The sequence below is a fragment of the Clavelina lepadiformis genome, chromosome 3, assembly GCF_947623445.1.
Source record: "Clavelina lepadiformis chromosome 3, kaClaLepa1.1, whole genome shotgun sequence".
Lineage (NCBI taxonomy): Eukaryota > Metazoa > Chordata > Ascidiacea > Aplousobranchia > Clavelinidae > Clavelina > Clavelina lepadiformis.
In genome coordinates this window covers 24,144,182-24,168,972 of record NC_135242.1, presented here as the reverse complement: position 1 = coordinate 24,168,972, position 24,791 = coordinate 24,144,182, and the positions used below count along the sequence as shown (strand labels likewise).

Here is a 24,791-nt window from a genome sequence, read left to right as displayed (position 1 = left end):
GTTTACTTTAGTGAGCAATTTCACTTTTTCTTCTAAACTTTTCTGTACCATTCTGTTCTACAAGATGGTCGCAATGGTACCGAAGTAAAAGCGACTATGAAGCTGGCACGGCGTTATATGAATTCATTGTCGATTGTTACCGCATTAATCGTCATTGTTTCACCGTAATCACTCATAATGCAACGGCATCTTGTGTTAAAACCAACCAAGTACTGTTTATTGTTTCATAACCTAACGATGTAACGATAGGAATTGCGAACCTGTGTCCGAATTAAGCGGAGAATTGTCCGAATTAACGAGAGTTTTTTACGTTTAATTTTTACTTTTGTTCCGTTCCCGAGCATTTTGGCCGAATAAAGCGGTTGTCCGGGTTATCCGGTGTCCGAATTAAGCGGATTCGACTGTATCTCTTCTCCATTAATATTGAGATCTGGACAAGAGCTAGTACCGCAATTGACCAATAACAATCAATTTATTTTTCGCCAAAAGCGCGGTGGGAACGAAAAACCAAGCCAGTTGTTTAGTACTAGCCTATCACGCGCCAATGAACAGGAAAAAGTGACAAAGCCGAAAAGGCTTAAAACGTGCTCAAGAGAAATAACGTTAGTATTTGCTGGTAACAACTAGCACGGCCACTAAACCTATGATTAGTTAAATCCACAAAACATAAGTTGAAAAAGCGAGAATTAAGCAGACGAGCAGGTGGTTTGTTCAAGCAACTGTTGAATAAAAATTGCTACAATGCTGTACAAACAGCACGATTCTCTCTCCATGCTGCAGAGGCCATATACAAACACAACTCCCATGCTATACGCTCACCACTCCCATCAGCCATGTATGCTTGCGCCCTCACTGCGTGATCACACACAGTTGTACAAAGTCTTAATTATTAGTAATAACTTATTACTAATAACTTATTAGTCGAAGAATCTAGATTCTGGCGCATAATCAATACAAAAAACATGAGAATGGCACTCCTCCAACATTTTCCAACTCCAGCAGGAACTCGGAAATTTATCCTATAATTTTTTTGCAGGGAGATTGTTGAGAAAAACTGTGTCAATATAAACATTTTGTCCGTAGTCTATTGTAAAATGGGTGTTTCCAAAATATATTGGGCCGCTTGTGAACAGGTTGAAACTGTTAAATTGAATTGAAGCCCAAGTTGTCACTATGATTAAACACGACTGTAAAGTTTCTGGTCAGTGAATCGGAGAAATTATGTCCCAAATCCACATTCACTCAGAAAATGCTGCAATGTTAATCTTTATCATCTAATAAACAAATAATTGTATATCAAAAAAGTGTGCGTTTTATAAAATTTATGTTGTGTGCTTTTATTTTGTGCCTTGAGAGAAACACTGTGTTAGAATATCTTACAAATTACAATTCCTTTGTTTTGTATGTCAGTGTTTATACGATGCTGGCCATTAACAAACGCCATATACGTATGTGACGTTGGCACCATGAAGCACGACGAACTGTATAATCTCCTTATATTTCTTTTTACCAATTTCTGTACCTTCCTTAGATAATAATTAACGTTGATAACTTTGCGTTGTATTCTGTTCACCGCGTAACGTTCACCAACTTGTCCGCAACGCTACATAACAACTGTTTGTCAATTTATTTAGTCGTTCCTTTGTTTGTTAAGTTACCGGTTCAATACAGTTTTTATTTCTTTCGTTTAGGCCAACCGATCTCAGCTAAGGTGCTGCCGAGAAAGACATACAACGTCACGAGGAGTCAAGTTGTTTTTTCGTGTTATCTGAGCCCTTCTCGCTCTAGATTCTGACGACGGTTAAGAAAGCTTTGTCAGCCGTCATTAAAATCGGCTTTCACGATAGAAAAACTGTTGTGCCGAGAGCATCACCGTCAGTCAGCAAGGACCTCTACATGTCTATGAAATTGTGAATTGCAACTGGATCTTGTAACATTTTATTTTTGTATTTGTTTTCAAAAGTTTATTGAAAAAGTTTACTTCATGGATTTTTCTCAACCTAAAATATATCAAACAGGCAGTAAACGAATTCGCAACAACAAGACAAGCACACAAAATAATTGAAAGACATATAGAATAAAAACATTGTAAGTTTTTAAAGCGTTGCAGTTTCCCGATATATTTGGGGAATGGTCACAAATGATAAATTTTCTATCTGAAGGAATGAATCAATTTTTATAGATTACTTTCTTTGGGAAAATTAATTTCATTAGAAACTTAAACAATTTGTACGCGCAATGTAAAAATGCAGAAAAACTCCCTCATTGGGTAAAATTTGCAACATTTTGGCAACATCATATACGTTATGACCTAACAATTTACAAACTCTACTTTCTAATATAACAGGCTTCTGTAGTGCCCATACGTCATAACATTTGCACAAGTGTTATAACTGTGACGTCAAAATGATAAGGGCTCTTTACAGTTTTATTTTTGGCAGCTAGAAGCATTTTTCTAAAATGGAGGTAGCTTAGATATACAGAAGCATTAATCAATGAATAAATGAATGGATACAAAATTGGATGAAAAAGTGTCAGTGCAAGGAATGTTTACGCGATTAATTTGCAACGAAAGCGACAATTACAATTTCACGACCATAGGCGCACGTCTTCATCATGGCAGGTTCTACTATTTCAGGTAAATTTTTCAGGCAAGCCTCAAACAATCTTACAGGTTTTAGGCGATAATTACACTGTACACTGTCGTATTTGTTACATTCTCTCACAGCTTCTATCACTGTTTGTTCACAGAAAGTGGCGAATGCGATGGTGACATCACAAACCCTGGATTGGCGGAAGAATACAAAGGACCACGTGGTTCGTTTGGAAAACCCTTAACCGGTGGTGAAAAACTAGACGTGTTACGTAACAGATGAGGAGAAGTCACGTGTTGAAGATATGAAGGTTGAGATTGGTTAACGGTTCGACCAATCAGGTAATTTAAGGGCGGCCTCACGTGACCGAGTCTTGCCAAGTGAAGCGGAACACTGGTCATTGAACTTTGAACTCTATGAAGGGCGGCAGCAAGCGCCAATTGTTGCCAATGTCCAGTTGGGCCGCTTTTGTTAACAGTGTTCCCGTCTTCGGCGCCTGCACTCGACACCCCGTACATGTAACTCAGTAATCTCGGGTCCATGTAGGCACCGCTAGGTGGCAGAGCTGGGTAGGAAGCCAAGCCGCTTACTCCGCCACCGAGGGCGCTAAAGACGCCTTGCTTTTCTCTCTTGCGCCATTTGGCTCTTCTATTTTGAAACCAAACCTGCGACAAAAGTTTAAAACAAATAAAGACCATCGCGTTTAATTGATTAATTTGCGCTTCTACGTCACAATTACAATGTCACGAACCTGTACTCTAGCTTCGGTAAGTTCGACCCGCATGGCCAGTTCCTCTCTAATAATAAGAAAAAATAGGGTTAAAGTTGAAGTTAAAATGAAGAAAATACATGTTTTCAATGTTTTTTTAACGTGTTTTTGGGTCAGATAAATTCACAACGTTTCCACAAAATTTTACTGTTGCAACGAAGCAGAAAATTAACGCAGTTTGTCTTTAAAAGTGGCGGTTTCCTAAATTTCGTTCCCGGCTTTTTAAAGTTTCTCAGCAGTCGCAAACGTCAAACCTTAACAATTAATTCTCGACGTGTTATAAAGATCAAGTTGAATTCGAAGCTTTCCGTACCTCGTGAAAACATCAGGGTAGTGGGTTTTATGGAAAGCCCGTTCCAGTTCTTCCAGCTGATACGCGCTGAAGGTCGTTCTGTATCTTCTCTGTTTCCGCTTCGGACAACTCACATCATCGCGTTCTGGCGATGACGTCAAAGTTGAAGCTGACGACGTGTCTAATAAGTTGACTTTTTGTTTGGGTGATGATGCTTTGTTGAAGCTTGCGGTGTCTTTTTTGACGTCATTATGAATTTCTACGAAATTTTTACGCATAAGTTCACAATTTTGTTGATTTTGATCCGGTTTCGCAGTTTCGTTGTAATTTTCTTGAAAACTTTTCAAATTGTGTTGCGTGATGATGTCATCACTTTTTGATAAGCCACATGGCGTGGCCTCCTTGCCACGTGAAGCGCAGTGGTGTAACAAATACATAAGATGATCGTGATATGATGGATATTGCCTTGAATAATCGCCCTCCATAATTTCGACCGGGTTGTATCTTTGGTCTCCACCATTTTCAGCTTTTCGAGAGATTGGAAACTTTTGCGAACCTCTGCCGGAATCCAGGGATTCGTTCTCGGCAACTTTGATAGCTTGATCTCGATCAATCACCATCTTGTCGCTATGAATTGAATCTGCGGTAAACGGTTTCAGATGAATACGTTTATGAATTCCTAAGACAGCAAATGCGTAGTAAACAATCCACGTTTGGTCATTAAGTTTTTATCGACCTTTATGCAAAAAACTTAATGGCCAATTAATCATATTTGTTTTAATTTATTACCTTCTATAAGTTCAAGGCCGTCATGTGACTTTGCCGACAAAGGAAATTGTTTTCGACGGAACAAAATGTCGCCTTTTCCTCCCGATTTTGCCAACAAATTCTCGATGCTGTAAGCAGACGTTGTCATTCTTGCCACAGTTTTTATGATGCGTTATAGTTGATTGATTAAGTTCATAAAATGCCAAAAACGGATCTGATAAAAAAGTAATATTTAGAAAACGCGAAATAGTTTATCTTAATAAAATAAGAAAAAATAAACAAAACCTCACTTCCTGGTTAATGGAAAGCATCTCTTTACCAATTATAACAAATAAACTTTGTAACTTTTATTTTTGTATAATCGTATAAATAGACATTATAACTAAACATATAAAAATACAAAAACAAACAACAAAAAACAAAATGTCCGAGTTAATAACAGAAACCTTTGCAGCATGATAATTTTATCGCTCATCACTGCAAATTTATGCGCACGACTTGAAGATTTTCTGTTCTGAGATATAACATAAAAAACCACTTGGTTTATGACAATTAATCAGTTTGCTAATTTGTTGTGTCAAAAAGAATATTTAACTTGTGATAGAAAGTATCTGGTGGGTTATTCTACAAAATAAGTCTTATATTCAACCTAGCCTAGGGTTTGGCAATCATTGCTAAAACAATAAGCCAGTATCTGTGTAATTTTGTCATGAAACTTCTTCGCAAACAAAATTAGATCTGCAGTTTAATCCCCAAGGGGTAACTACCCAAACTCCACCATAAAGAACTCAATTAAACATTTTGACAATTTCTTCAAATTTTATTAAATGCTGATATTAATGCTCAAACTCCTAAAATTTTCAGACGAATCTAAATTCTAAAGTAGCGGAATTGTCGACAAATCTGTACTATCATCGTGCATTCCTATCTATAACTTTATTTGCTATTTTTATAACTAGTGCATAGGTACATTATATCGGTCTAGGTGTATCTACATGCACGTGTTGTTCTGATCGTATATGTTATCCAATCTTGCTGAATTTACAGTCTATGCGCTATTGCTTGAACAAGAAACAGAATAAAATGATTTAATTCGTCACAAACGCTCATTATGACGCCCCAATTTGCAAGTCATGACGTTTCCCTTTTTCGCCACTTGAATAACAGAAGGGTGAAATTTTCAAAATCACAAAATAAAGGACAAAGAAAAGCAAAAATTGAACATTTCTGGTCCCTTCTGCATGTCGATATTATTGGCTTATTATACAAACATGTTTCTTGAAGTTACTTTATTAGCTGAACAACCGTATGTGTGACGTAGACCTATGTCATCAAGTATGTATCTTATTACATCATCAGGCTGCTGGTTGCTGATGAATTCCTGTCGTTTGACTTGAAACAAACCTAACATTTTTTCTTTGCTATTTCAAAAGCTAATATAATCTCCTGTATATTTAATGAGTTATAAATCGCCTCCGACACCGGCATTGTACTAACAGCGTTTGTGCTGTGACAATTTGACCACATTTTTTCTCGAGTTGCACAGAAGCCTTTTCATTGTGAACCGCTCAAATTATTTCCACGTGACTTCGGGCTTCTTGTGAAAAATTTTTCCATGGTACGAGGCAGGTGCCCACTGCTAAACCGGAACATCGCAATGTGACATCACGAATACGCATTGTTGCGTTACAATTATTATTCTCAACTAATCTTAAGCGGATCTACAGAGAATAAAATTCGCAAATTCTAATTCAAATATCCTATTGTCAGTCACAGCGTGGATGTGTTAGATCACAATTGGGAAAAATTATGAAATATGCGATTAAAATTTGAAGCCGGACACATATTTTAAAACTGTTATTCAAATTCAGACCAATGCATCTGTTGTTAACTCAGCAACTAGCACGATGATTGAGTAATACTCTAATTACTAACTAACCCACAGGTTCAATTAAATTATTAATTTGAGTGCATAAACCATTCTGACGTAACAATTTGCTGATATTTTTAAAATGCTGAAATATTTTTCATTAACCAACTTAATTAATTACTTAACCAAAACTATTAATTAGTTATTCAATCGAATGTTTAAACACTTCTGACGTAGCAATTTGTCATTGGTTTTAAAATGCTCAAACATTTCTGAAATGACCAACCAAATCTTTACAGCATAATTGCATTGGCCGCACTTCGTCTGAACTTAACTTAAACCATTTTAGCACACAGCGACGAACTGACAAACAATGTCCATTATTACATCAGCAGCATGGTTCAGTTACGTCACACCGCGTAAACTTCAAAGTATTATTTACACAAAGAATTTATGCAGCTGCACTTTGCATTGTGATGTCATAATTGTGCTTGTTGCATATTGACAAATGGGATTTCGGTAACCTAATTTTAAAGAGAATTTCAAAATTACCAACCTAATAAGCAATAATTCCCTAAATCACACAAACACACAGACAACAACTGCAGTAAACAATAATACAAAACTAACATCACAAGGCAAAAGTTATCAATGCAAAGTTAAACTTTAATTGAAACAAAACAACGAAAACAAAAAGTAAATGAAAGCCAGACATCTTTAAAAATATTACGAAGCCAGCAGTTGTTCTACAACGAAAGCAAATTTACGGTAAAAAATAAGAAGGATCGTGCATTGATGCGAAGCTAACTTATTTAACAAGCAATTTGTTTAAAAGATAATAAGATAGACCCAGAAAAATTTTCCTCAAAAAAAGTTCATTGCAGCCTTCCTGACTATCATCAGTCAGTTTTAAGAGAAACTTTCAGCAAAACACATTTAATTGTAGTCGTTTATTCATCCCAGCCGTACAAGTCCAGCAGCTCTAATTCTAACGAAATTTTAAAGATAAAGCATTTATCAGTGCAAGGTGTGACTGAAAGTGACAATGAGATTATGGCGTCATATTGAGACGGCCACCATGTTCGTATTGTTACGCAATAATAAGCACATTATGACGATTTTGAGTGTGCGGCGAGGCGAAAAAATGTCGTCGCTATCGTTCATTAAGGGGAATTTTATCGCGATAAATCGTATTTGGGAGGATTAAGCCGAAATCAACATCCATTTAACAAGCATTGAATTTGGACAGATGAAAAGCCTTGGTTGCTTTCCAAACACGATTTGAAGTGAAAAAAATGGATTACTTCGCGCCAGTTAAAAAGTGATTTTTATACTTTGGAGACAAGAAAACAGCCTTAGGGAAGACTTGCAGTAAAAGTAAATTGAAAAAACAGTTGTTTCTGAAAACGCTAACCTCAGTAAACGCGCCTACATTAAAACTGAGACATCTTGTCAAAAATCTTTCAACAATTTCGTCTCCGATAAAAGGTTGATTTTAACTCATAGCTAACCTAAATATTACTTCGTCTAATCATCAATCGAAGATGAATTGGATCTTAATCAGCAATTCAGACGAAATATTGCCACTCCAACAAGACTTAAGTAAGTTGATGGCGACTTACTCGGTCGATTTTGTTTGATGTGGTAAATGATCAAAGCACATTCTGTCTATGCTTGTATAAACAACTTAATTAAGTGTAACTGCTTATACGGCATGCCGGCGTCCACAAATTCCTTCATACGAGCTGTGATTGGTTTGAGCATTTTCGGGTAGAATTAGGGGTTTGTTTCGTGCATAGCAAATAAAACTTTTGAAGACTAGTTTAATATTTTGCGCTTTAGGCCTCTGCAAAACTAGTTACAATCATAAAACACACCAAGTTCATTGCGATTACAATAAATTTTATTCTGACAATAAACTAAAGGTTTCAACTTCTATAGAGAGATGACGTCATTAGTGAACAAGTGCGTTAGGAAGAAAATTAGCGGAAATGATATCACCTCCATATTTATGACGGAACATTCCTGTACAATTATAAACAAACAAAAAAAAACAAAAAAATCTTCAAGAAGAATTGAGCTTCATCCAGCCAAATAGTCTGTTCATAGAAACCTCGTTATACCCACTCTGGTTCAAGTAAAAATCAACGATCTCGGAAAGCGACTTGTAGCGAGTACGATGTTCCTTCACTTTTAACGACCCCTTGGAATCTGAAAGAAATTTAAAGAATCCTTTTCTAGCAATTTACTTTCAGCCACTAACACCAGCTTCCTTATAAAGACACACAATGCGATGTTAAATGCATAAAGAAACCGAAAAGTATCACTACGTAGACATGGGACATAGTTCATTATTGAGATGACTTACTATTGCTGTCTTGCTTGTACTTCTTCAAAGCGTATTCGACGTCGAATTGCAGTTTGTAATAACAGAGTTGATGATAGAGCGACTTGTAAGTTACCTAGAAAATTCGGAATACATGGATATTTTTTAATTGTGTTACGTCGGTAAACCTGATGCATATCACTGATATAACAAAACAAAACAAGCGGCTACCGACAACAAGAATGCGGGATTGTATATCTTACCTCAGACTTGAGAACTCCTTTAAAACAAACGTTGCAAATAGCCCCCTGTTTGTCGTGGAGGAACGGAAGTGCCCTGCTTCTGTGCCCGCACGCCGGGTCGTCGCAGGAAACCCAGCCCTGCAAGTGTTTCAAGTTTTGTTAAGGAGGATGTCATTTGCAAGTAACAACATTTACTACAAATTGCCATGGTATAAACACACACAGCATTTTCAACGTTGCTTGAAAACTTTCGCATGAGATGACATTTCGTCGCAAGTGTTTCATATTATGACGTAACTATAAAACGAAGCAACCTCGACCAATCAAAGGAAAGATAACAAGGACTTTTATGAGGGCATAACTTAAGAAGTCAAACGTTCGCTGTTCCCAATATTATGGCGGTAGCTGCTATGATTTAACAATGTTATTAGGTTGTCTGTTATTGATTCAGACAAAACCTCTGTAAATATCGCATCGAGCGTGAAAGTGCTGGTCCTTCAAATCCCACTTTCGTTTATGCACTTATCATTTTTAATACAAATTCCCGATTGTTTCTCTACGTCACAGAGGCAATAAATGACATATTAGATATTACAAGAATTTGTATTTTTATTTATCTGCATCAGGGAATTTATTCCACGATTTTTAATCAATAATAGTTTGTAGTTAATGGACAAAACTTTTATTAATGTTTAAATATTGCAAAGTGCAAACAATTACACTGTTCCCGCCAAAAAGCAATACTTTCTACGATTATTATGTCATAATGGCATGGCACTCTATAACCCATATCGTTGTGTGTGATTAAACAATAGATGAGCACAATAAGGGGGGAGAGGGCCACTCAAGTTATGATTAAAATTTTTTTATTTGTCCAGAAGGATATTGTCTGCCCCATCACTTTCCATTAGAAGTGATTCACACCCATAGAGTCATTATTGGGAGCGGTATCTACTACAACAAGGCTATTTTCTATAAGTGTATAAGAATGCTGTAACGAGAGGTATGTCAGTTATGTGTAACATTCATTACAATTTAATAGAAATACGTGATTTTATAAACATATTACTTCTCATAAAAATTAGTTTCATTTGCTGAAAACTGAAAGAATCATAAACTCGAATGCCATCAATGACACACTTCAACCTAGTTTGAAAATACGATTTCCTTGTACACACATATATATAATATATATACGAACACGCCAATGTCAGTGCAAAGCAAAATTAATTTGAACATTATTTGCCTTAACACAAGCAGAAACGTCTCAGTGTCACGCGGCGGAGGCGTCATATCGATTTGCCATGAGTGCCCTTGACATAATGGCCAAACTGAGATGATTAAACGAGTTAAAACATCGATATTTTCCAATAACTTTCATGCTCTCGCGGCCTGCTCAAACAACGCCGACCGGACAAGTATTTTGGAGTTAAACCACTCAAATTTAAGCAAACATCATCACAGCAGGATGTATAGGTACGGTGGTGGCTGCTTTGAAAAGTCGAAATAATGTCATTAGTCAGGTACGGGGACGCAGCATACGTACCCCGTTGCCATGGTGACGCGTCTTCCATGTTAGCACGCGGTTGTGAACGAAATAAATTTAAGCATGAAAAAACAGTAATTTGCAATTATTGTTACAATTACCACACGGCTGTATTTGTAAACAATGCGTTTCTCACCACACGCAACGATTTAATCAAAGCTGTTGCAATCATTTCGGGTCGAGTTTGCGGTCAAAAGCAAAAAAAAACGCATCGCGTAATCGCCGACACAAAACACGATTTTTGAACTAACAAATCGCGATTTTTCTTTTACGTTCGTGTGATTTCTGTTGAACCGAGGTCGCAACAGAACGTGTCGAGTTGGCTAAAATTCATTTCCAGCGATTCTACAACAATTGAAGACACCAACCTGATAATATTTGTGCACGTCTTCACGGATCGCTATGGTCAGTTGATTCTGCAGTGAAACGAAGAAATCAACCAAGGTCTTGCTGTTATTCTCGCCACACGGTGTCGATAAAGTGCACATCCACTGGGGATCCTTTAAAGGAAAAACGGAATCAGAAAATTATTTTCGCTTTCAAGTTCGGGATTAATCTCAATCAAGTTGAAAGCGACCGACCACATACAACATAAAACCCAACCATCGGTAAAAAGCGTTTCAACTCTATCTGGGAAACTTACAGTTTCGGCGAAGACTCCCTGGTCGAGTATGAGCTCCTTCTTCGACTCAGGACAGACGAAGACCAACTTCTTGCACGAGCAATATTTCTCCTCCTCTGTCGCTTGCAAGCTGATCGACCTCGCCTCTTCATCGCCATCTTGCGTCTGCGATCGCTTGAAGCCGCTCGGGTCCAGACCTGTGCGACGTCAACCGTAAGAAACGCGGAGGTTTATCACGTCACAGTAACCGCATCTACTCACCCAAGCACTGAGCGATCAAGGAGGCGTCTGTTCCATCGATCGGGTCGCACAACCTCGTCACGACAGGGTGGACTTGCTGGGAGAGGTAATACTCGCTGTCCACCTGGCAAGATAGTTCTTGTTAGTATCAAAACTACCTGCGCTTCTTCTATTTCGTATCGTCCATGACTATGTTCAGGGAAGTTTTACCATGTGTTGTTCTTTGGCTTTCAACTCTATTGTCGGGGATTTGAATTGTCATTCATGCTTTGCATGGGATGAATTAAACATGTTTAATGATTGTAGTGACGTCATTTACATAATTAATAACATTTTACGATGGAAAAGCATTAAATGAAGTTGGTGGCACTTCACAACATCGCGACAAGAACCTTTTCATTTATCACGTTTAATCACAAAACTACTTCATAATAACTTGTTGAAAACATAAGTCCCGCGCAGCCATTGTGGGCTGACAGAGTGGATTGTTTTCATTACTTTTCCTCCCGAAAAGACGTCACATCCGATAAAATCCGGAAGCGAGACTGTGGGGGAGGGGGTAAGACGCAAAAGGAGTCAACTTACCAACAGGTTGTCGCTACTTTTTATCTCGTCGATCGTGTACGCGCGATGTGTGGCTGGCGCAGTGCTGCCATCCTGCGGTGGGAATTATAAGTAAGTATTAGTTATATACAAACGCTTGTTGGCGCACGTTAGTGAAACTAGAAGTTGTTTTGGTCACAACTTTCATAACCACAAAATCTATCATAAATCTATGACGAAACATTGAAATCACGCGCATATTTGCGGAATCGAAAAGTAATTACCACGCCGATACCACCGCTAAATTATTGTTGCATAACATAACGATTCGTTTGTTCATAACATAACGGCAACGTTCACAAACACAAAGACTTTGCATGAAACAGTGAGAACAAGACCAACCTGGCACACAATATAGGAGACCACGTCACCCGACTTCAGTCTCTTGGCCATCGATTTGTTGATCCGCAGCGCCACCTTCACGTGGGGGAGGTTGTCTTTTCCCGGATAAAGATGGGGGTCCTTCGTCAGCTCCTGCATCCAGTAATATTATGACGTCATAATGTCGTATAAGTGGGTAGCTTTTAAACTGACCAAGTTGACTATAAATAATAATCTAACAAACCTACGAAGTTTTGTCATTCAGATTATATGTTGAGTTAATTTAATCATTTTATCAGTTAACATATCTTCGATTACACTGGTCAACAAATTTTTTTTTATTTTTTGTTGCATGAGATTTTTTAACTGATTCTACACAATCTTGGGATGCTGATTTCAAATCTGCAATCAGTTTTTTTATGCATGCTCTAGTTTTTATGCAATCGAAAATTTAAATTTTTTCGTTTCTGGCTCATATTTTGTGTGCGCAGTCTGTATGGTACAGTACCAGTGTTTCAGATAGAAGCTTTCAGCTCTTTTAAGTTGTAGCCTACTGCTGTTTAAGGGCGTTTGAAGAAGCTAAGCAGTTTTATTATAGTGAGGTATTGCGGATAGATGCTGTAGGATAGGTTATAAGCTCTATTTTACACTCGTAAATGCAAAAATAAACCTGATTCATTTTGTTATATGAGTGGTGTGTACACGCTTTTTTCGTCAAAGATGAAATATAACATCGTTCGTGAAGCCTGCCTACAGAGCTTACTTTGGCATCCATCTTGGCGATCAAGATAAGAAATGGTCTCCACATATTGTGTGCCATAACTGCGAAGAAATGCTCAGAGACTGAACAAAAGGAAAGCGGAAGAGTCTGCCTTTTTGCATTCCAATGGTGTGGCGTGAACCCCAAGATCACACGACTGACTGCTACTTTTGCATGGTAAATATGAAAGGTGTTGGCAGGAAGAGTCGACTAATGCTTTCTTATCCAAGTATACCATCAGCTATACGACCTGTTCCGCACTCTGATAGATTCCCTCCTCCAGTCTTTAGTGGTTTTACATTTTCTGAAGATGAGGAAACTGAATCGGAAAGGGAAGAGGTTATGGAAATGGAGTATAAAAGAACAGATACAGAATCTAAACACTCTTCTGGTGAAACCAGAGTAGCTATTCAGCAGTTTAATCAATCAGAACTGAATGACTTAGTACGTGATTTAGATTTGTCCAAGCAAGAAGCTCAGCTCTTAGCCTCCAGACTCAAGGAAAAACAGGTTCTAGATCAATCTGTAAAGGTTTCCTTTTTTCGAAAAAGAGAAGAACTCTTTCTTCCCTATTTTTCAGAGGAAAATATGCTGGTATATTGCAACGATATACCTGGTCTTCTCGAACAACTGGGTATCTCCTCGTATGATCCAGAACAATGGCGATTGTTTTTGGACAGTTCCAAGCGCAGCCTCAAGTGTGTCTTTTTACACAATGGAAATGTTTATGAAGCTGTTCCAGTTGGTCACTCCACTGTCTTAAAGGAATGGCATGATGACATCAGAATTGTTATGGATTTGCTCAGATAACATGAGCACAACTGGATCATTTGTGTTAACCTCAAAATGGTTAGTTTTCTGCTAGGTCAGCAAAAAGGATACACTAAATTTCTATGTTATCTATGCATGTGGGATAGCAGAGCACGTGAAAAACATTGGACACAGAAGGAGCGGCCCTTACGTGAAACATTTCAAGTTGGCATGCCTAATGTAACACACAACCCAATCGTAAGCAGAGACAAAATTGTTTTTCCGCCCCTGCACATCAAACGGTCTCATAACACCGTTTGTTAAAGCTCTAAATCCTGACAATGAATCCTTTCATCATCTTCTTTACACTTTCCCTGCTTTGTCATATGATAAAATTAAAGCAGCAAACTCAAAAAGCGTACAAACGAAGAAGTTATTGGATTTCCATCATTCTTTTCAATGTCATTTTGCAAAAAACTCGCTTATTATATGTATTTTACCAGCAAAAATGTTCTTTGTTACATTTTTTCAAACATTTGGTGCCTAATTGTCTGTAAATACAAATGCTAGTGGTAACACAATAATTTCTGGGAACCTATTTTTGTTTTGATGTTGGTTATTCGACTATAAGCAAGAACGTCATTTGACAAATCATGTAATTTTCAGAAAATTTGAATTTAGTAAAGAAAAAATAAAAAATCTCATTTTGCAAAAAATCTACACCTTGCAGAAAAAAACTAAGGTCAGATTCGGATTCAGCGCCCCCAAATTAGGTAAGAACAAGTGTTGGTAGAAATGCAACAAAATTTTTGTTGACCAGTGTTATTTATGCTACACAGAGCATTTAAACGAAATGATTAGTTACTTCATGGCATTAGCCAAGATAACGTTATGGCATTTCCTCATAAATGAATTGAAATTTGTACAAGTTCCAAGTTCAAGTTTCAACTTACACACGATGCAACATATGCTCACCTTCCTAATAAGGAAAGTTTCGAGGGGGTATTCATTGCTTTTCACTTTTCTTTCAATTTCTTGAAGATTTTCATGAATTTTTTCGACGATATCTTCACGGGATTGGTCAGATAAAATCTGGTTTACGGCAAAACTAAAAAAGACAACAATTGTTATTAACACACATAGACATCATGTAATTCTTTTTCGGAGATCACTTTTTAATTTGTTGAGAAAAAGATTAAAATGATTTAAAGTTTGTGCCAAATCGTTGAATCACTCACTTTCCAGCCAGTTTAGCCAGATCGCACCAATCACGCCGCACTATGTCAAGTCCCTTTAACTCCTGGGAGGTTGTGTATCCTCCATCTGGAAGTCTGTCAGGAGAGAATCACATAACATGGAATATTACATGAGATCCTCCCAATGCTCATGAAATGACCTCAAATGAGTTACTTGAAAGTTTATTAATGGACTCTGTCTGTCAAGTAATTGTAAATGAACGAGACAAACCTCTGCACGGACAACGCAGCATACTTCTTCTTCTTCAGCAAGAGGAGAGATTTATAAACTCCATCGATGTCAATTTCCAGCAAACGATAAAGTTTATTGACTTCAGACTTTACCTGTAATGACAGTTGTAAGTGTTTCCTATAGTGCGGCATCAATTAAGACAATTCCTGGCAAAAATATACCTGGTTACCGAGCTTAAAAGCGTGTTCCATGTCTGTGCTATTCGTGTTGATCATGATTGAGTCAGTGTCGCCATAAATAACTTCCAGGCCCATCTTTTGAGCAAGCTCTTTGGTGTGCAACAGAATCTGATCAAAAAATATTCGTCTACCTTAGTGAATAGAAAAGGGAATGTCTCCAGGGTTGGTTTCGAACCCAAAACTCTTAAATTGTATCTTACCTCTCTTCCCTGCCTTGTAACCAACGCAGCGAGTGGTTTAGCATAAAACCGAGAATTGCTGAACCCAAGACAACCGTACATGCTGTTGGCAGTCAACTTCAGGGCTTTCTGACGAATGTCGTACTGTCAAGGGAACATGGTTTACGATTGTAAAAAAGTCATTTCAGACTGAAGTGTGAAGCGTAGATGATATATTAAAGATTTCTCTGTCTGCACTACAACAGCTACTGGCTATTAAGAGGTGAAAAACTTTAAAAAACAAGTTTCAACCAAACGAAGACGGTTAATAATGAACCTGCGTGTATTGGTCTTTAGAAATTCCTGCTTCCTTCATCAAATTTTTAACTTGTCGCCGTCTCTGAACCAACTTCCGAATCTCTGTCGGAAGAACACCCATTTCTAAACCAGATTCTGGCACTTCGGGAATATATGATTCTACATCAACCTAACAATAATAATAAGAATTATGTAATAAATGTGGATCGAAGAAATTGTAGTCCTCGTAAATATTAACAAACATCAGTAACTCGAGACTAACATCACCACCACTAGGTGGATGTCTTTGCAGCGTCGTGAAGCAAATATTGTATTCCTGGATAATGGAGGGGTAGAGACTGTTGAAGTCAAGTAACAAAATATATTTGTCGTAGAATCCTCGTTTAGGCTCTAGTACAAGGCCACCAGCATACGCAGCTTTCTTCCTTGTCCGTCCAGTCTGACCTATGAAAAATAAAGGGCGGAAAATATAGAAAACTTGTTGGACTAAATACGTTTATGCCGTTTACACGAGATACCTGCTTCGCCTGCATGACCAGTGAGCTCTTTCTTCTTAAAAACTGTGATTTTAAAAGAATTTTGCGTTCAAAAATTGACATTACAATATTTTAAGTGTTTTAACATAATATCTTTTAAATGCTGCAGAATCATCAAATCCTACTTCGACATTTGAAGCCATACTTTTGTCCGGTGGGATGTAGCCCTTCTCGTGGAATGCGTGGAGCAAGAGGAACTCATTTCTCTCCGATCTTCCTCCCATCAAAGTGCGAGATAAAACATTGCCTGCGAGTTGAACAGAACAACACTGTAACTTCAAATTGTACATTGTCACTTTTTTTAATGACGTCACCTGCTATGTTGGTGATCTGCAGAGCTAGAGGAAGAGCATTTAGCTCACAAGTTATGTCCAGGATGAAGCTGGAATCGAGAAAAGTGTGCTCAATCATCCAGAGAAGACTATCGGATGTTCTGTAAGATTATGATGCAATAATCACCACTCAGACTTCAACTTCGATCTTTGCGGTTGGTTTAATATTTGTTTTAACTCACGTGAACATATTTTTTATCTGATCGGTTGGCAATTCTTTGCGTGATTTACGAAGCACATGATCTGTCAAAGCAGTTAGGTCATAACTTTTGCAACGAATCAATTCTTTAGAAAAGACTTTGACATCGCAGACAATTCGTCCGCAGGTCACAGATCGATCGCTAAACCTACCACCGCCCTATAAAAATTAACTCAGTAAGAGTTAAATGTCACTAAATATTACAAATCGTTTACCATTACACTACGTGTTACTTAGATGCAATTTCAGGAATTTGTTACATATACTTTCGGGCAATGATGGCATATTAAATAAAGTCAGACGATGTATATCAAGTTTTTTAAGTGTGTATGGCTGTTTTTCTCACTAGAAGTTTTGGCATATTCAGTTTTCTTAATCTGCCAATCCTCGACCAATGAGGGACTTTGCAAGACGATAATCGATGAAGCAGAACATCGAGGTCAAAGTTGAGGATGTCATGGCCAATTATGACGTCAGGGTCAACCTACCAATAAAAAAAGCTCATTTCTCGCAATGCACGAATATGACAAGAATTTAACAATGAAAGGCCACTAACTTCACCTTCAAGAGCTTGCCCAAAAAGAAGCACAAAAGCGATCGTTCTGTCCCAAAAATTTCCAAGTTGAAACCTTTCTTTTTGTTCGCGTTGCGCAAGTCAAACGGGAAGATGCAATCTGATGGTTTTGTCAATGCTGTCAGTAACGAATAAAAAGAAAACATAAAAACTTGGCCACTCAGTGAATTTAAAGTGTTTGCGACATGATCCTGCCTTTTTCAATAAATATCATGAAATGTGCCGTAAACTCCAGGGTACATAACAGTGCAATAGCAAACCATAAAAGCTTTTACACAAATTACATGCCTCAGAGGATTGGCAAAAACATTTTTCCTTAAACAGTTGAATCCGAGCAGCAGAAAATTAGATGATGTCGCCGGGAACTAGACTGTGCAATGGCAGAAGACCGAGCTGTTGCACAGCGTAATTCCGATGAAACCTCTCAATATGATGGTATAACCACAAGATGGAGCAGTGCAGAGAATATCCTGCAACTTGGGTATAAAACCAGTGCAATAGCACAAACGGCTCTGGCACTAATTTTATACCAAAGAGGCAGCACAAGCAGATGTAACTTTGACAAAATTCCTCAATATATTTTCTGTTAGTTTTGGACTTCTAACATCGAGCACCCATTCCGATTGTGCAATAGTCTGGCATCATTACTTTTGCACAACGAGAGTGCTGAATGGCAGAAGTTATTAGGTTAGTGATTACAGTCTAGCAATATCAACACAATCACTAGCTCAGATGACTTCAGTTAATCTATTGAAATCGATCAATACCAACCAAAAAAACTTTGTTGAAAAGCTGGTTTTGGTGCAGACTTGTCAATCGGGAATGAATTGTGGACAAGGCCAGCAACACCAATGATCTGTAAAGACGGTAAAATTAACTTCTTGCCAAACTAAGCCAGGTCTCTTAGCTTTAAACGTTAGTTTTAGTAAAAAATAAACTGCAAAAAGAGCTCAGTTCCATTTTATTTTTAATGAAACGCTGCCATCCCAACCTTACCTCGTTTTGGTGAGTTTTCAGATTTGGAAGAGTTTGCATGTTGAGTGAAAGAACCACCAGCGGGGGTGCAGGAAGGTTTTCTACAACGCTGACATCGGACGGGGAGACTGCCGTCAACTCCAGCTTACACCAGCTGCTTGGGGCGGTGTTTAGTTCTGTAAATCGTAGAAATAAAGATATTTTCATTACCAACTAGAACTACAAAAATTGCCCGCTACAAATCCCGGTGGTCGGGGAGCTAATTTGAAGGAACTTACGCGGCTTTGTTATGTCCAGCCAACATGGCCCTTTGATCTTTCGTTGCAGCAACAGCGACTCTAGTGGCGATTGATGCGTGCCAAATGCACATCGAAATGTGTCTCCGCTGAGATCCTGCGAAAGTTGCCCATACTCAGCGGGGTAACTAATCTCCAAGTACTGGGTCTCGTGGGGGATGTCCTTTTGTCCAAAAACATATTTCTTCTCAAGCATCTGCAGGTATATGACGAGAAATTAACTTTTGTTTGTAACCATTACATGCCTTGAGATGGTAAAACACAGTATTGTTTAGAGTTTCTGTTGTGTTATAAACAGTGAACCTTTGGTTGTCAATGCTCTATCAAACTACCTTCTGATGCGACCAGAGTTGTATTTACTGTAAGCTAATTGCGCACATGCCACTCAGATTTGTGTCCAGATCACAGCGACACATTTGAAGGAATATAAAATTACTTACGCAAAGCTTAGCCAGTAAGTTGTAGCAATCATATGTGGTATAAAAATGTTACATGGCCTGCACCTACAAATGAACTGGGCAAAACAACACACAACATTCTTGCACAGATCACTGTCACCAACCTTGGTCTTGAATTTCATTATTTTATGTTTATCAGCCACTTCGCTGTCAAACTCTTGGTAGACATCTTGTGGTGAAACTTCTTCACCAGTTTTGCGATTCTACGGCAGATTAAATGTTAATTACAAACTTCAAATCTCAAGTTGCATCAAAGACAGGATCACCAGATCACCTTCTCGCGGGGCAGCAAATAAATCTTGCGGTCGATATTTTTGACAGTGAGACAACAGCTGACATGTTTCTTTGCTGCTTCAACGAAGACTTTCCCGAACATGAACACAACCCCAGGCTGCTTGTATTGGTCCTCATAGGCATCAATCCAATAAAATCGAAAGACCTTTATGACATCACAAAAAGCACAATGAAATATACGTAAGGTTCAGTGACACAAATGTCGTCAAATTAAACCAAAAAGTCACCTGTTCCCCATCATCAGTTTTGTGCAGGGGTAGACTCGATGAATCAATTTTCAAATCCGCAGTGGTGACCTCTGAACCCTCGTTTTTCACCGTTTCCCATCCGAGTGAAGTTAGCTGATGTAAGAATGACTCTGCAGTTTTGGGAACCGGCTTTACCTGGAAAATAAACCAACAAACCTCATCAATTAACAAGTTTCTTAATAAAGCATTGCAAAGAAATCTGCACAAGCACCTCGAAATAAACCTTACAAAGACTCAACTGAGCCTAAATACAAATATTTTAACCTGCTGTGCTTTTGCAGGTTTTCTGCTGACATCATCAAACTCGACTTCATCGAAGTCAGTAGCTTCAAACTCTTCAACAACAACGTGTAATTCTTGGGGTCAATTTAGAGCAGGGTGGAAAAACCACTATTTTTACATGACTTTGCAAACCAGAGCAGAATATGACACAAACATACTTTTGTACATTATACCGCAAAATAATTACGCACCTATTTCCATCGATTGGTCATTTTGTGCCGCTGTTGCTGAGTCAGTGGGGCGGATAGTTTTGTCGAGATTTTCAGAGAATCGTTCCACCCCTTCATCTACCTTTGACCTCTTGGCCGGTGGCGTCACGACCTCCACAGGGGTCATATCATCAGGTTCATCAAAGGTTAACGGTGCCGGAGCCTAATCAAAGTGTTTTGGAATGAAGCTTTCATGTGATAATATTACAAAGCCGTCAAGCTACTAAGCGCTTACCACAATCTTACGAGGCTTCATTCTACCGCGTGGCAACGAAGATGGTGGTGACATCACTTCTGCGTTTGTTCCCGTTCCAGCAGAAAATGAGCTTATATCTGGACAAATGATAAGTAACATGACATAAAAGTAATAGGTGACAGCAATGCAAGCCAGATCAAATGAAGAGCATTTTACAAAAAAAAGGTTATATATTCCATTTTCAACTCATAACTTAAAATACACATCGCATCAGCCAAGCGTTACCCCACGTCTGGTATTTTTGTTGTAATCAAATTCAACAGACCTGGTGTCACCGGCAATTTTTTCTTTTTTTTAAGCAGAACTGCCGGTCGTGGGACTGACAGCACATCCGTCGAGTTGATTTCTTGTAAAATGTCTCCGAGCAAATTATCCTTGGACAGATCAACACTTTTCTGCAACCACAGGCAGGTCTTTATCAACCATAATATGAGCAGAGTGTCAACAAAAAATTAACCAAACCTCGGCTTTCTTCTTCCCACTAGACTGGAGCAGCATGTTTTTTATGTCGCTTGATTTCACGACACGTATCTTTTTCTGAGAGCTTGTTGCGCCTTTCTTGGAAGATTTTGATTTGGATGTCTGAGAAAAAAATTAAAATGTTCAAAGTAGCGATTAGGGCGGGGGGGTTCCCAACCTTTTTATGTTCTCGTACCACTTAGCCACCACGGATTGTCAACCAAACCACTATTTTCAAAACAACTAATTTGATCCAATATTCGCACAGCAGCATTGTATTAATAACAATGACAGCAGGCAGCAAGATCGACAAAAGTAGCTTACTGAGTGCAGAGAATTTAGTACGCAAAGAAATAAAAGTGTTGTTCGCATATTTTAGCAACTTAAAATTAAATTGTTATACTACTATACTGTATATCGCATGCAACGGAGAGCTGCTCGCGTACCACCTGAAAAGCTCCCCCGTACCACCGGTTGGGAACCCCTGGATTAGGGGAATATAATTGTGAAATAATTTGCGGATTACTAAATCATAAAATCTCACTTGCTTCCCAGGGATCTCAGCTTCCTCGTCAAAAATTTCTCTGCCGTCCTCAACGTATTCTCCAAGCCCTGTGTAAAGACGACTTTAACAAACTGCAATTTTTTAAATCAGCTTCCTATAGCTATGAAAGCTCGTGTTCTTATGATATTTAGCAGCTAGTCCGAAAAAAGCACCCTGTTGTAATTTTACACAACAATATATGATCAGAAAGCATTAAAACATACCATCGTCCACAATCCAGTCATCGTCAAGCCGTTTCTGAACTTTCTCACAATATTCGTCCTCTGCTACTTCATCGTAAACATTCTTCACTTCTTCCACCTGCAAGAAACCTCTTTAAAACAACCGCAACATTTCTGTAGTGCGTACAAAACAACGTTTGGGGAACTCTCAATCGTTTCATCACAAAAAAAAACAATTTTCATGTATAATATCACCTCATATCGTATTCTATGTCCAGTAGATTTTGACTCTCGCAGACGTTTTAATGCAGCAAGTCGGCCGTGTTTATCTTTCCTCTCTCGACGAGATCTGCCAGTAGCAAGTCCTGTATGGAATGACACAAAAAGTCTAACATGAAATTATCCAGACAAGTGTAAGCGTAATGCAATTATTAGGAAAAATTACTTTGGGGTTAATATCTAAAATAGAATTCGTTACAACAGCAGTATCATCAAACTGAAAAGTTACTTTCAGAAAAAACCTTAATAACCTTGACTCGGAGATTGGCCGGCATCATCAGTCGTTGGATCCATATTTCAGATCAACTAAAACGATGTTTGCTTGGCTCCAAGTGGTAGCAATGTTGTTTACTGCTTGAGAAAAAATAAGCATTAAAAATCCTATTGTACAAAGATTATAAGAAAACTGAAGAATCATTCAAGCAAGGACACCATCACTCTTATCACTGCTCATGTTTAAAATGCGCATATTTATCATTTTTGGACCATGTCATGTTTAATTAATTTATTTGTGCATGCCTGCATGGCCCTGATGAAAAGCACGGCATTTTTTGAAGAGAAATCGTGCGAAGACGCAAATTTTGGCATGATGGAGTGCATTGAAGCATCAATTCTTTGTTTTGTTTATAAAAAATTGGCGTGATGAGTAAAATATTCGCCGAGCGTGTTGATGGATTTTATGCGTGCAAGTGCCACACTTTCCAGTATAATGCATGATCACATTGATCAGTGACAAACGTCATTAAAAAGCTGCCGGGCTATCCTGGTTTGCACCCTTCAAAACACAACCAAACCATACTAAGGTATTTTCATCGCTGTATTATCAAAGTCAGGTGATTTAAAGGACAGGTGTGTAATCACACGCTTGTATTACAGCCAAAATGAAAGAGTTATTTGAATAATGATTTCTTAATACTAGCACGATTTTCAAACTGAAAAATTCAAACAGTACGACTGATGTGCATTTATTATCTTAGAAAATACTGGAATTAATTTTGGCATTGCTGTAGATGCAGTAATTTCTGTTCACCATGCGCGGGTATTGTTGTAAAAATAAAAGATTGAGAAATATGCCGCAAAATGCCGACTTTCCACGAAAAAACACTGCAGGAATTGAGGTTTTGCTAACAAAAGATGTTATTCTTTGTTACAATCAGACATACAGCAGTTGAGTAAAATCGCTTTAAAACATCTAATTATGAGAAAATGTTCTAGATACCAAAGTTCACAGATTTTCTTTGGATAAATTTCTTAAATCATTTTATTTTTCCGTCAATAACGTTGCAGGGGTGAACAATTTAAGCCAGTTATTCATAACATGTGCTATTGAACAGAAAAAGGTGACAAAACTGAAAAAGCTTAAAACATACTCATAATGTACTGATCGTAATTTAAATTAGGCCTAGATGCATACATATGTAGGATTAGTTACTTACAGTTTTATAGTGTTTCAAATAGCTGCCGAAATTTTATAAACTGGTAAAAATTATTATAGTAAGGTTAGGCTTTAATAGGTTAGGCCTATTTTTATATTTAGTCAACTGGCCCCAAAACCTAAAAGTGCGGCAAAATCTTTAAAAAATTGCGCGTGCAGAAACACGAATTTTGACGTGTTGGCGTGCACTGAATCTTCACTTCTTGATTTATTTAAACCAATTTGGTGCTTAACCTACTTGCTGTTTTGTTTATTGATTAAAACTAGATAAAATAGGCGTGAACGTGAAGATATTAGCGAGCAAAATGATGTTTTTTTAAGTCGCAGTTTCAACTCGCCTTGGGGCTAGGCTTATAATAGGCTTTTGTGATTTTGCTTCTTTTGTGCTGCATTTTGGGGAAATATTTATCCCGTACAATACCGATAATCAATTAGTAACCATAGAACAAATAAACAGAACATATATTAATCATAAAACTTGGAAAACTTACCGCATTAAAATATTATTTGAAGTCAAATTCCACTGCTGCCTTGCCTGCCGCTTTCCAAGATTTCCCTCCAAAAATGGCGCCAAATGATGTACCCACGTTTTGCACGCTTGATTGATTTTTTTCGTTTATGAAAAGGTTTTAAGCACAAACACCTTTTGTTTATTTATCTTAACGATTAAGCTTTGAAAAAGGTTTCACAACTAGTCAAATTAATCAAATAATGAGAGCAAGCTTGTCCTGCAACGTTTTATGCATAAAAAAAACAAGTAGAAAAGTTGCCGAAACTTGAAAGAGTTTTCCGACTGCAGACTTAGAGTAACGATCTCCACCTGACCGCTATATATCGCAAGAGAGCTTTATTCGCAGATATAAGTTTCATTCATTGTGGTTTATTGTTTATCGTAGCTTGTTTTTTTTTTGCAAACCTTTGCAGCTATTTATACAAGGAAACTAATAGACGTTCGTCGGAAACGGGCACTTAGTTTTTGCGTGTGTTTAACATTATTTCAAGCAGGGATATCTAAACACCTGGAACTCTTGGGGTTCAGAAAATTATCAAGTCATCTTTCCGATTAAACAACGATTAAATCTGTTTGCTAAAATACTGTACAAATACAATTGTTTGTTTCATTTGGCTGGGAGTAGGCTATCCACCTTGTTGTGTTCGATAACAAAACAATTATTTTTGTAGGTTTTGTCATCAGGCTATTTTTAAAAAAATGTTTTTTAAGGTTCCTTTGTTTTCCAAATTACAATGGCTGGGACTGACAAAGGCTGTGACCATGAAATAATATGGTAAACGAAAGAGTCTGAAAACGTGTAAACGATGATGGCCACAAATTTTTATATCGCGAAGTGTCGCCATCATCCAATGCCCAAAACTTTCTCATAAACAC

General features: G+C 37.9%; 2 protein-coding genes across 3 annotated transcripts; both read right to left on the bottom strand.

Moving 5' to 3' along the window:
• Positions 1 to 1,931: 1,931 nt before the first annotated feature.
• LOC143450445 (uncharacterized) lies at positions 1,932 to 4,636 on the bottom strand. The gene is made up of 4 exons (XM_076951003.1): positions 4,445 to 4,636; positions 3,677 to 4,295; positions 3,346 to 3,391; positions 1,932 to 3,259 (listed from the first exon to the last, which is right to left on the bottom strand). The coding sequence occupies exons 1-4, from the start codon at positions 4,569 to 4,571 to the stop codon at positions 2,735 to 2,737; spliced, it is 1,317 nt and encodes a 438-aa protein (XP_076807118.1). The 5' UTR covers positions 4,572 to 4,636; the 3' UTR covers positions 1,932 to 2,734.
• Positions 4,637 to 8,178: 3,542 nt separating this feature from the next.
• Positions 8,179 to 24,008, bottom strand: LOC143450439 (DNA polymerase alpha catalytic subunit-like). Of its 2 annotated transcripts, none has more exons than XM_076950996.1 (37): positions 23,896 to 24,008; positions 22,221 to 22,320; positions 21,946 to 22,055; positions 21,733 to 21,829; positions 21,509 to 21,576; positions 20,968 to 21,087; positions 20,771 to 20,900; positions 20,485 to 20,582; positions 20,232 to 20,412; positions 20,023 to 20,093; positions 19,738 to 19,893; positions 19,491 to 19,655; positions 19,321 to 19,419; positions 18,741 to 18,954; positions 18,484 to 18,638; positions 18,259 to 18,343; positions 17,475 to 17,605; positions 17,260 to 17,397; positions 16,897 to 17,072; positions 16,697 to 16,815; positions 16,528 to 16,629; positions 16,365 to 16,406; positions 16,109 to 16,290; positions 15,866 to 16,015; positions 15,571 to 15,693; positions 15,353 to 15,478; positions 15,171 to 15,283; positions 14,942 to 15,034; positions 14,679 to 14,811; positions 12,215 to 12,346; positions 11,855 to 11,926; positions 11,291 to 11,393; positions 11,051 to 11,226; positions 10,776 to 10,907; positions 8,883 to 8,999; positions 8,662 to 8,755; positions 8,179 to 8,504 (listed from the first exon to the last, which is right to left on the bottom strand). In XM_076950996.1, exons 2-37 carry the CDS (start codon positions 22,261 to 22,263, stop codon positions 8,359 to 8,361), a joined length of 4,392 nt encoding a protein of 1,463 aa, XP_076807111.1. In that variant the 5' UTR covers positions 22,264 to 22,320; positions 23,896 to 24,008; the 3' UTR covers positions 8,179 to 8,358. The 2 variants fall into 2 exon arrangements, with proteins under 2 accessions (XP_076807111.1, XP_076807112.1); XM_076950997.1 differs by having other exon boundaries at positions 22,221 to 22,323; positions 23,896 to 23,975.
• Positions 24,009 to 24,791: the final 783 nt, after the last annotated feature.